At 37.3% G+C, this 13241-nt stretch overlaps 2 protein-coding genes across 2 annotated transcripts; one reads left to right on the forward strand and one right to left on the reverse strand.

Moving 5' to 3' along the window:
• Nucleotides 1-737: 737 nt before the first annotated feature.
• Nucleotides 738-4004, forward strand: LOC147332895 (uncharacterized). Its single transcript, XM_086290728.1, has 6 exons — nt 738-1132; nt 2030-2163; nt 2453-2600; nt 2713-2961; nt 3061-3331; nt 3679-4004. Exons 1-6 carry the CDS (start codon nt 738-740, stop codon nt 3877-3879), a joined length of 1398 nt encoding a protein of 465 aa, XP_086146854.1. The 3' UTR covers nt 3880-4004.
• Nucleotides 4005-4138: 134 nt separating this feature from the next.
• Nucleotides 4139-10264, reverse strand: LOC147332896 (uncharacterized). Its single transcript, XM_086290727.1, has 12 exons — nt 10132-10264; nt 9590-9796; nt 9098-9336; nt 8910-9010; nt 8633-8817; nt 7949-8143; nt 7362-7448; nt 6419-6672; nt 6215-6340; nt 5181-5321; nt 4616-4727; nt 4139-4451 (listed from the first exon to the last, which is right to left on the reverse strand). The coding sequence occupies exons 1-12, from the start codon at nt 10262-10264 to the stop codon at nt 4234-4236; spliced, it is 1998 nt and encodes a 665-aa protein (XP_086146853.1). The 3' UTR covers nt 4139-4233.
• Between the last annotated feature and the right edge of the window lie 2977 nt (nt 10265-13241).

Here is a 13241-nt window from a genome sequence, read left to right on the forward strand (position 1 = left end):
AGAAAGGGTGCTTTTAATTTTCCTCTCCAGATCAGTCTCTGAGCAGCACTGAATTTTTCAGTAGTCTATCAGTATTGGTGCCTAAGAGGAAGCCTGTCAAACAGAGCTCTGTTGTCTGTCGCTGTTTCTTGTGTATGATGGCAGAGCAACTGAGAAAGGTTTTGTCAGCAGACAAAGAAACCTTTTAATCACAGAAGGGGCCTCAAAAGACAGCCAGGGCAGCATGTTCTAATTGTGTGGCTCTTCATCTAATATTCCTAAAGGTGGAAAATATGGAACGCCAGGACTGCCATAATGAATTAATTAAATACACCATTAAATAATTAATTAAATGTGTCAATAATTAATTAAAATTGGAATTAATTAATTAAATAAATAGTTATGACACATGTAATTAATTAATTATTGACACATTTAATTAATTATTTATGTATTTCACATTTTAATTAATTATTGACACATTTAATTAATTAATTATTGACACATTTAATTAATTATTTATGTTTTTCACATTTTAATTAATTATTGACACATTTAATTAATTATTGACACATTTAATTAATTATTGACACATTTAATTAATTATTTAATGATATATTTATTTATTTCATTTTGGCAGTCTTGACGCCTGGCTCTCATCATGAAATAATTTTATCTGTCAGCCTCACCCATCAAACTCAGGGGGCGGGGTTAACGCTGATCGAGTCAAAACCATTGCTTTGGTCTGGAGTGGCTCCATGCAAAACATCGCAACCGTCATGGGGGATTTTCGTGAAATCGCTCTCGAGTTGGTAAGAGATATTTTAGACCTAGCAGATAATGTTGAAGCAGGAGTTGCTCAGCCGGAGCATGTGACAAATATAACTGAGGAATTTATTGAAATTCTTGGACTTATTTCCGCACTCTCCAACCAAGACATTGATGGTAGAGTGACTGCAAACTTACATGAAGTACTCCAGCAAAGCATCGCGGAACAGCGGCAAACTCACGGAACGGGACGCCCCGCTTTTGATATACCGATTAACGTTTTCGAGCATCATGTTCTCTGTGGATTGACAGCGAGTGAAATTGCGACGAGGTTCGGAGTGTCTGAAAGGACAATCAGGAGGCGTATGGAACAAAACGGCTTAAGGTATTTACTCACTGAGAATTGAAAAACTGTCTAAATTCTGTAATAAAATTATCAGCGTTGCTCCTTTACCAGGTGCAACAATTAAGTTTAACATCCAGGCATCCATGAAAACAGAATTTATGCAATTTAACGAAGTTAGAAGTTAGCAGGAAGTTAGCTAGCTAGTTTCCATCTAAGTATAATATTGCATGTTCACACCAAGAGATTTTCTAAATCAAATTAAGATGTACAGCTCTGCTATCACTTCACATAAATGAAGACAGGAAAATAAACGTTTTGTGGGGTTAATGAAGTTGGGCTAGTTGGTATATAATGATGTGCTATGTGATCGCTAGCTACACAGCATAGACACAGTGACCTGTATCAAATAATTAGGTCATTACCAGGCCTCTGAAGAACTTCAAGACATGTTGAGGAGGTAATTTAGCCATTTAAATCAGCTGTGTTTTGGTCAAGGACACATTTAAACCTGCACGACATCTGCCCTCAAGGCCCGGACTTCGAGACCCCTGCTGTAAATGGACAAAACTTCAGTCAGGAGAACAATCGAGATAATCCACCCAGTCATTAATATAGGTTAGTCATTAATATACTGCTGCATGGGCTGGGCTGCAGTTACACCCAGGTTTTAAAAACTGGTTTTTAAAATCAACAGTGGTAATGAAACCCTAGAGAGGCCGACAGTGATCACTAACTGTTTTTAGGGGCTTGTTGAGATTAGATAGACCAAGATGCAAAGCATTAAAACGTGTTAAAAGACAACAGCCTTAAAAAACACAGAGCAGTTTGAGCGTGGAAGCAGGATTCATCACGTCATCACTTATAGACCGATTGTCGACCAGTCTAAGATAATATTTCGTAAACTCCAACATTACTCAGTGTTTTTCATCTGTGTAGAAAGACAGACCTCTATTCATCTGTTACTGATGAGGAGTTGGATCGTATTGTAAATGAAGTCCACAGAAGCCATCCAAACACCGGCTACAAGCTAATGCATGGATTTCTGAATGCAAGAGGTGTGCGTGTCCCTGGTGAGTATAATAAGCCTGTTATTGAAATTTATGAATAAGTGATCTGTTAGTGAGCCAAGCTAAAGTTAAGCTCATGATTGTGTATGTATCCTTTCCTAAGCACCATGATTTGTTATGCAGTTTATTATACTGACACTCTTTCCTCAAAAGTGACCATGACAGTATCACTAACTGATGAATATTTGAAATTCTACTGGTAGATATTTTTACAATATTGGTCAGGTGGTTAATATAGGTATTTCTAATGAAGTGGCCAGTTAGTTTGTGGTTATTTTTGCCCACCTCTCAGTCTCAAGACTGCGGGAGTCTTTACGCAGAGTCGATGCAGAAGGAGTGAACATCAGACGTCTACGGCTGCATGTATTAAGACGACGGCAGTATTCTGTTCCAGGTCCAAACTCCTTATGGCACATTGACGGCAACCATAAGCTAATAAGGTATCAGTGGTATTGACATAGGAATCATTAACCATATTATAGATATTTTAAATAATTGTTCTACAAAAAGGTTGTTTTTTTTTGTGTGTGTGTTTTACATATTGTCTCACAGATGGAGATTTGTTGTCCATGGTGGCACGGATGGATTCAGTCGACTAATTGTCTACTTGACAGTGGCTGGCAACAACAGAGCTAGAACAGTCTTGGAGAGCTTTATTGCTGCTGTTGAGCAGTACGGACTGCCATCAAGGGTTCGGTCTGATAAAGGTGGGGAGAATGCCGATGTAGCTGAATTCATGATCAGGAGCAGAGGCACCAACAGGAACTCTCACATCACAGGCCGAAGTGTCCACAATCAGCGGTAAATAACATGTTTTGTTGCTGTGTTATAGACTCTACCAGTGTAATGCTTTATGAAAATTACATCACATAAAAATTTTCAATTTTATTTTAATCACAGAATAGAGAGGATGTGGAGAGATGTCTACGAGCATGCCCTAGACCTTTTCTATCAGCTGTTCACTTCACTGGAACATCAGGGAACACTTAATCCAGACAGTGAAATCCATCTGTACGCCTTGCACCGAGTTTTCCGTCCACACATACAGAGCAACCTAGACTCTTTCCAAGATGCATGGAACAGTCATGGTCTTAGAACTGAACGGAATCAGTCACCACAGCAACTCTGGATAAGATACAGAGACCAAGGCCCCGTGGAGGATCCTTCAGAGGTTAGAGAACAACCGCCTTTTAACAAAGTTAAAAAAAAAAAAACAAAAAAAAACCCTGCTACATACTGTTTAGTTTTTGACTAGGGGAGAAAACCCATGTGCTAAAAGGTGATAGTCAGCGATTCAAACCTAAGCTCTCCAACGTTTTGAGCTAAGATTTCTTTGTCGCATGTACATTTTTCTAGCCTATGCACAATTGTACTGTTTTATAGTATTTGATTGTTAACATATTATTTAAATACTCACCAACATGCGGACCAAAAAAAAGTCCCAAATAGGTTGTGCAATGACCTAAAGCATTATTAAAGTAGTTGTAACAACAACACTAAAGATTATTCCACGTTCAGGTTTCTGAAGACTACGGGATTGACTGGAACGGGCCTCACACTAACCATGGAGGCGCTACATCAGTACCTGACATTCAGCTGGGCCGTGAGCTATCAGATGAAGAGCTTGCTACTTTGCCAGTTCCAGGAGTTTCATTGACAGATGCAATCGGATCTTACTTGGAGACCGTCCAAATTCTGTCAAGAACCATAGGAGACTGATATACAATCCAAGCTTTTTATTTAGCATGCTAAAACAAACAGACATGCAATGTAAAACAATTTGCTTCCCTCACATAATCTTACAAGTTCCTTTCTTTCTTTCAAGTTTTTCCCCCATCATGACATTTGTCACATAATTTTTTGGTTAACAAAATTATAATTTGTTTTATTGTAATTGTGGGGAAAAAAAAAAAAAAAAGACATGACAGCTTGGGATGCAGAACTGCTGTCTCTCCCATTTTATATCAAAATGTAAAATTGCTTTTTAGAAAAATGTGAACCATTAAACATGTGTTTCATTCGCCTTTGGTTGCTTTCTGTTTGAACTATGGCGAAATTTCAGCCTGAAAAATCTTAAACCAGTCCAAAACCTGTGTGTGCACTATTTATTGCAGAAATAAGTGCTTCCTCGAAGTCTTGGTATGTCTGGAAATGAGCTGGCAGCTTTAGCGTTTCAAAACAAGTAGACGCTGTCGGAAAGGTGCCACCAGAGATCTCCACATTGAGTTCAGGAGGAAGCATCTCCCAGCCAACCCAGAATTTCATCAGTTGGGCCAGTCTACTTGATGAAGCTAGAAAGTCAGAAATGGAGTTAAGAAAACATTTAGTTAATTGTTCATCATGCTGCAGAGAATATACAGTGAAATTATGAATTTCATACATTATAACTTTAAATGCTTATTATCAAGCATTTGCAATATGAGCAATAGCTTTATTTAAAAAAAGGTGCCTATACCAGTTTCAATGAAGATCCGTAGAAATCCAGTGATGCGGCACATGGACTCAACATCAAATTCCTCATCTTCATCACTATCCTGAGCTGGCCATGTGATTTTGTCTATTACCATCTGATAGAACATGGAAGAGGACAACTTAGTCTAAAGTACTGGTGAAAAGAATATATTTTACCATTTTTATTAATAGGAAACACCAACTTCAGTATATTATATCATGGAAAGTTCATCAAATACATTTATAAATAAGGTCTCATAAATCAGTGGTCCCCAACCCCTGGGACACGGAACGGTCGGTGAGTCATGAGGTACAGGGCTGTGAGAGTTGATGCTCAGGTGTGAAATTTATGGTTTTCAGGGTTTTTATCGTTAACTCGGTATCCTTGGTTCTTTACCCGTGTGCTATGAATACATCTTTTTTTGTTAGCGGTACTGGTTTTATTTTCTTGTATTAATCCACTACAGATTTAAGGCTGGTCTCTAAAAATACTGTCAGACATAAACCATTCCATGGTGCAAAAAAGGTTGGGGACCGCTCTTATCAGTGATGAGAAAGAACTGGTTTACCTGTGGTGTGAACTGCATTTCTGCCATTCGTGGGAAAAGAAGCGGGACAACATCTGGCCTACTCGTTAGCAGGGGCCATACCATGACATCCTTGATTCCCTTTCTCAGCTGTTTGAGTTGGCGCATGGTTCTCCCAATAACCTTCCAGGCAGAGAGACACAAGCCATAGTATAAGAACAAATATCCTCCTGAATTCTACACAAGTTGGCACGGTAGAGGAAATTTACATGAAGACACACTGACATGCTTTGCCATATCTATTTACACTGTAGTAGACTGTATACACCAAAGACAAATATAATAAATTTGCACAGTTTACAGTAATATACTCTTCAATTCACACACACATATTTTATGGGGGCTTTGTTATTTTCCCAACATCAAACCACATTCTGCATTAAAAAAATAAATAAAAAAATTGCTAAGGTAACTTTTTTCATTAACTACAATGTGTCTTTAATGCCTATTTAAGTGCAAAACGTGGTAATGCAGACTTGAGATAACTGTTCTGCTGAAGGCACAACTGATGGGTGAGTGGGAGGATTCCCTTTCTAAATCAAGTAGTGATTTGGAATGTGTTTATTTTAAGAAGGGAATTTTAAAAACACAAACATACAGTAAATTTTTTAACTGCTGTCAGTATACTACAGCCTGAAGATATTTTGTAAAGGGATTTCTGTATTTGAAGTTTCATCTTGTGTGCGCGCATTTGTGGAATTAGGGTGTGAGTGCCAACACTTCCAGGTATGAAGGACAAGGTCAGCTTTTGGTTATGAAAAAATATGTGCATGATTTAAGAAAAAAAAAAAAATAAAGAAGAAGAATTTCAACTTGACTGGGAGAATGGTAAATTTTAGTGCTTAAAAACCCAATATTTACAAAACTAATTTCGGCACTAATAAAAAGGGGGGGAAAAAGGAAACATGACCATTGCCTGCCAGTGTAGAATAAAAAGCTACTCTATACAAATCCGTCTGCTTATTAATTTCAACAACTACAACAATGTCTTTGATACTTAACCAGCAAGAACCTACCGCATGCACTAGAAGTTTGTTATGCAGCCATCTCCTATTTGTTTTATTTACTGCTGGGAGATCCCAAGACAGGGAAAGATCAGAGACTGTGTCTTGCTGTTCCTGAGTAAGTTCTTCGAGTTCAAGCTAAAATTAAGATTAAACAAGTTATTATGGTAGTCCACACACTGATTGTAATTCAATAATTTTTTTAATTTTACATACCATTTGTATGATACTCCTGATGTGCAGATCAGGACAGTCTTCTATAACAATTGTTGCCAATTCCGGGTCACCATTGAACAGCACGTGAATTATTGCAGGACTTAATCCTGTGACACGGGGACCATCATGCAAAAAGGTGTGGGCCAACATCCTTCCTGCAACCCGGAAGAGGCTGCTCTCGATAAGTACCTCTGATGTTGCTGGGACCAGATGGTCCGGTTCACCCTCAAATAGCAGTGTTCGACCCATTCCTCCTAGAAGTACCAAGAAAGCAGAGTTTTCTTTATTTTACTTTTTTAAATTTGCCAGTGCTTTATGTAAAACTGGATTTTCAAAATTATCACAAGCTTTAAAGCAAGGAGAGTGAGGCAATTATGATAATATATACCAATATTATCCTTTAGTTAATTTCTTAAAAAAAAAAAAAAAAAAAAAAATCCAGACACAAACACCACATAAGAGTAAAATACATTTAAAAGTGGTGAAATACTGTGTATAGGAATTTATTTTACTTATGTATTAATCACATTATTTTATCGTATAATGCCTTGGTGCCACTGGATTTTAACAAGTCTCACACTCATACAGCAAGACAAATGATGGGGGTCCAGTAAGGAAGTTAGGGGAGCAGACGACTCCACAGGAAGAGTCTTGTCTCTTCGAGGACTCTGGGAGGTAGCAAGGGAGTGTGAACCTTAAGGTGTGAAACAGCTGTGTACTGCTTTTTGTTCCTGAAAAAGGTATTTAACTGAGAGCCATGCTGGGCTCAGAGAGACTCTGCTGACCGTCTGTCCCGCGGACATGCAGGCTCCACCAAGCTTGGTTGTCTGTTCTTTGTGTGTTTGGATTAAAGAATGTTAGCTACCGCTCACCGCTCGTCTGCAGGCTTTCTTTAATGGAAAAATTCCACAACAAAAGCATATGAAAATAGTGGTACACTTACCAAGATCTACTCTGAATCCAAACTGGAGTTTGGATATTATTGTTGTCACAAAGTACCGCATCACCCCTTGTCCAACAGCAGCATCACCTGGAATAAAATACAGATGATTACACTGTACAAAAAAAAAAAAAAAAAAATGGCTGAGTATTATTGCCAAACCTATTTAATTAAAAACATTGTTTTGTTTTGTTTTTTTTTTAAAGAGAAAGCAATATTATCTTGGTTGGAATCCTAGAATCCTGACCCTGCCAGAAAACAAAAAAAGAGGAGTATTGTACAATACACATTTATATTAATAGTGGTAAGGTATATTATTTAGGACCACTGGGCCCATTCACAACCAACTTATTAACCTGTAACAAATTAAATTTTTTTAATATTCAATTCAGTTTTTCACAGTAACAGGGCTAATTCTGTGTGATAGAGTAAAAACACTATAACTGTCATTGTAGTTAGCATGATTGGCCAACGGAGCTCATCGTATGATGCATTTCAGCCACATGAAATCAGTAAGCCACTAAGACAACTCCATTGAAAGACATTTAACTAATTTAATTTATTTAACACAATAGATTTCTATTACTAACCATCAAGGGTACAATGAAGTGGACATGCCCATTCTTGTTGCCGTTTATAGAATGAGAGAAGTGCCCGGTCTCTGTCCTCCTCAGAGTCCCTCACATCCATCCTCAGCTGAAGTGGTGTCCCAGATGCATGTTCCCGAAGTAGATTTTCTCTGAAAACTTTGGCAGCATGAGCTGGATCTTTAATCACCACCCAATCTAGACCGCAAAAATAAATGAAAAAATTACACATAGAAAAAACCTTCTTAACATGTTACATGCAGATATGCATTCCTTTACAGTCAAAGATGAAGAACACCTGAAAAATGTCATTCAGTGCAGCACCAAAAGGCAAATGGCCTAGTACCTATATAGTGTTTTACCACAAACACTAAAAGGCCTTTATGCTACAGTCGCATTCACCCAATCAATCTTCTAATACATATTACCAGAAATATTCTAAATATTCCATTTCTGCACAGAATGAGGTTTGATTCCTGGTTTCAGTTACCCTAGCATCACTTTCAGGGTTTCCAAACAACATTAAGAACCCAAGAAAGTATTTTAACATTAATAGTCATGAATTACATTGTTGATTACATGCAGTACTACTTATTTTAAAGTAATTTTATTAAAGGTAATATTTTTTTTACTGAATGAATGTAAGTTGTTTGCAAACTTATAGCACCTCTATGTGTTTACACAGACCATTGTCAGGTTCTTTGTGAACAAACTCCTCAGTACCAGTTACTACTGGTACTACTGCACTTTGAGCTGAGGTTTCTGATGTTTCAGGCCTAACTGGCACACTTTCACTGACTGTGGCTGGCTCTCTATCATTTTCTTCAACATGGCCTCCCTCTCGTTCTCTATGTGATTCCTGCATGGATGTCCTTGAAGTTAACAAAATTGACATAGTCATACTCTCTCATTTTCCTAATGTAAAATGAATATGTAGTACACATATGTCTTTGTTAGTACATACCCAGCACAGCTGTCTCTGTGCATTTTTATTTCAGAAAAGGAAAATTCCTTCTGACAAGTAATACAGGAGATGAGTGGACCAGAGGCATGACCTGAGCTCTCCTAAAAGATAAAAAACATCCATTTATAAATTTAAATTCCACAATGCTATTTATTTGATGACAATGATGACAATATAGATTTATGTACACAATCAAAGTGCAAGTCCTGTTGAAGTGGACGGATGTAGATTGTAGCCTGCCCAATCATTGCAGATGGGTCTTTCAGATACCCAATGGTATATCCAGTGCTGGGACATTGAAGCAATGCAAGATTTCGACTACGAGTAGATCCTGTAATTTTTAGAAACTCAAATCCTCCCCCTTCTTGGAGCTTTGGAAACACTTCCATCAGTTTAGTTCTTACAGTCTCGGGATCATTGTCATTCCCTGTATTTAAAAGAATAAACAGATAATATCCATTCAATCAAACACCCACATATTTGAAAACAAGCCAGTACTATCTAATAGCCACAAAATAACAATCACACAGTTGAAATTTAAGTCCAATTTAAATTAAAATGACAAAATATTTATCACATTCACGCTAAAAATTATAAAAACAAAAAACAAACAAACAAAAAAACCTACAGTGAACCACAATCAAAACTGGGCTCTGGTAAATTTCTACTATCAGACTTACCTGAAAATGTCACTTTTTGCTCTCCAAGTCCTGCAGCATGGAGGTCTGCTTTAAGCTGAATGCTTGGAACTTTGTTAGCCTTGTGATCAGCCAAGCAACAGAACGTATGTGTGTAGCTTCTTCTAGGTACTAGGCTCTGTGCTGACCGTCTTATCATATTTCTTCTACTCCCACCATTATACGGAGCAAAGAGCCTTGCTAGCTCGGCTGCAACACAAAGAAAATATCCCAGCGGAACAGACCACCAGTCAGCTACAACAGTCTGAACTTTCAGCTTAGCATCATTTTAAACGTCACTAACGCTACACATCAGCACCAGGCATGGTGCTGCAAAATAAGGGCGTTTTACTGACTATCTAGTTTCATGCCCCATCCACACACAACGAAAGTGAGTCACACACAAAGCATAATTAGCTAACTACCACACATAAACCTAGGTGCACAACCCCCGCCCACTGAAATTTAGATGCTCATATTGATTGCTAAGATTTAACTGTGTGCTAAGTCATCAATTAGTATAACACGTGGCTGACGTTACTTACTTTGGACAGGTGTATGTAATGGTGCCGCAGGTATCTGCTGTGTCTGAGCTGACGGAGTTGGGGAATTTGTCCTCAGAGCTTCTTCAATTAAATTCGCTGCTTCTCTCAGCAACTCCGGACAGCTTTTTGACATTTCTCGTACACGTCGTGCAATGTATCAATTGAGGTACACAAGTATTGTCAAGTGTCTTGATTTTTATGGCGGCAACTTCTTGCTTCCAACTGCATAGCGCATCCAAGCAAAGTTAAAAATGAATATCACCACCTAAAGGATCGGAGTGAGATTTACTGGGAGTACATCAATCTATTATCAGGGATCGATCTGTCTGGACTTGCTTTACAGTTTAACCAATCAGATGTCAGACAAGCCACAGGGAGAGCGTTAACCCCGCCCCCTGAGTTTGATGAGTGAGGCTGACAGATAAAATTATTTCATGATGAGAGCCAGGCGTCAAGACTGCCAAAATGAAATAAATAAATATATCATTAAATAATTAATTAAATGTGTCAATAATTAATTAAATGTGTCAATAATTAATTAAATGTGTCAATAATTAATTAAAATGTGAAAAACATAAATAATTAATTAAATGTGTCAATAATTAATTAATTAAATGTGTCAATAATTAATTAAAATGTGAAATACATAAATAATTAATTAAATGTGTCAATAATTAATTAATTACATGTGTCATAACTATTTATTTAATTAATTAATTCCAATTTTAATTAATTATTGCCACATTTAATTAATTATTTAATGGTGTATTTAATTAATTCATTATGGCAGTCCTGGCGTTCCATAGGAAAACACTGTGAACAGATTTTAGGCTGAGCCAGGGAAGTTAAATCTATAATCTACAGTCTCAAGTAGCATTCTTCATCTCAGGGCAGATCTTGTTTTGGGAGTTGGTTTCAAGTTGTTTTTGACTTGTGTGTTTCACTGCTGCTGTGTGTCATTTCTTATGAGTTCTTTCCTTTGTGATGAGAATAAGAATTGGGTCTGGAGTAGCTTGCTGGAACACAGTTAAAAAACAATATTAAAATTAAAAATATTGAAAAAAAAAATATATTGAAAAAAATATATTTGGAGTCTTCACTAAAAGGCATCTGTGTTTAAAAATTGAAAGCCCCCAGCCTTTTACTAACCTAACATTTGTGATTTCAATAGCAATAATTTGGCTGGTATTCAGTTTGTTGATGAATAACTGAGACCACTGGGTATTGTTTTTCATTCAGACATAATGGGCACAATATGTTACAGTGACATGGCAATGTCTTTGTAGACAGACCATCTTAAATTCATTCATCAATCTGGGTCCTTGTGTTTGATGACTGGTTGGCATTTGGTGAAGACTGAGTGCAGGAATGGTGTCTGGTCTGTGATTCTGCTTTGGCATTATTTAGAACAGCAGAAGGCTCAAAGAGACATTGCACACACGCAAGAAAAGGTCACAGAGAAAAATGGAAAACAGCAGCAAATTGCCTCTCCAGCCCATTACTGGTCTTTCTTACCACAATATGTTACCCAGTTTGGCATGCTGGAGGGCCAATGTGAACTATTGGCTCTGACTTAGGACAAGAACAAGTTAATCTGGTCTGGGTGCTTCCCTCTAGTCAACACAATCTATTTTCTTGTTTATTTGACTTACTCAGGTGAAAAAGGAAAAGAAAAAAAAGGAAATGACCCTTTTTCGAATATTTGCAGTGTTTAACTTTTGATTATATACTTACCTAAAACCAAGGTGTGAATATATTGATAATGACACTTTGAAGTGTGACATTTAATAATATGAGAAGACTCTAGTGAGCTGAATTTACTCCAGAAAGCCCAAGGCTGTTTTTTCTTCCAGATAAGTTGTTCATTTTTTCCTGTTTGTTTATTTTCGCTCCGAAATAAATGAAAAAGTGTTATAAATGATTCACAAGAAATTGCAGTCGCTAAAGCTAATGTTCTTTTTCATTCATTCCTGAGGTTTGTGACTAACAGTTGTACATCTGGTCTCTGAATGAGGATGTCATATCGTCATGACAGATTGGATAAACCCACAGAGTTCATGAATGACTGTGGCACTGCAAATGATTTGAATTTCACATTCCCGAACTCTCATATTTATCAGAATGAAAAAAGCACTGTAATTAACGACATTTGCATTTATGCAAAATATGTTTACTGTAGGGCACCATTTTTGCTTCAACTGACCTGTTCATTGTTTCATTCTTACATAATATTGCTATTCTGTCTCAAAATTGCTCATTTGCATCTGTCCAGCCTGCACAAAGAGATGTAATCCTGACATGTTCTTGGGGTCTGGTTTCCCCATTATAAGTGAAATTGGGATATACTCATTTTTGTCAGTTTCCTTGCAAAATTAAATTACTGGCAGCAACTATTTTGTTCACAGTGAGCCTGTTGTAATCTGTAACAATAGTTCCTTTCTTTGAAACTGTTAGGATCCTGTGTTTTGTAGAACATTGGCTTAGCAGTATAAAATGCAGCTTATGTGTATGTTCAATGAGGAGGATCTAAAATCACTCATTTGCTTGCTTTCCTGTCCTTCTCTACTGCTTGTCCGTTCTTTGCATCACTACCACTTTCCCACACTGTCTATCTCAGTACTCACATGATTACTCTAGTCCCTTTCAGACTTTCCTGTTCTCCCTTTCAGACTACCATTCATGCAAACCACTTCCTCCTCATCTTCACTTCACCTGGATCACAGACTCAAGCCTACAAGCTTCAGTCTTGATCTTCACCACCAGCATCTAGACTACTGGACATTCTGTAGTGCTGAAAACAATTTATTACTTTAAAATGTATCAAAGTGACAAACCCAATTCTGTAAAAGTTGGGAAACTGTGTAAAAAACTGTGATTACAAATTTCTATGATTACGAACAATTTCAGAATGTTACTCCAAAGTTCACCATGCCATCCACAAATACAGCTTAAAGCTCTATCATGCAAATAATTCAACTAAATTCAGCTTTATTTATATCACAAAAACAGCTGATTCAAGGCTGTTTATATTGGAAGGTAAAGACCCTACAATGATACAGAGAAAAAAGACAAAACCCCCAAAATCAGATGACACTCTATGACCAAGCACT

The sequence above is a fragment of the Aulonocara sp. 'chitande type north' Nkhata Bay genome, linkage group LG4 (genome assembly GCF_057382095.1).
Source record: "Aulonocara sp. 'chitande type north' Nkhata Bay isolate Kocher_YH1m ecotype deep benthic linkage group LG4, A_spYH_male_GT1.1, whole genome shotgun sequence".
NCBI classification, from domain to species: Eukaryota; Metazoa; Chordata; class Actinopteri; order Cichliformes; family Cichlidae; genus Aulonocara; species Aulonocara sp. 'chitande type north' Nkhata Bay.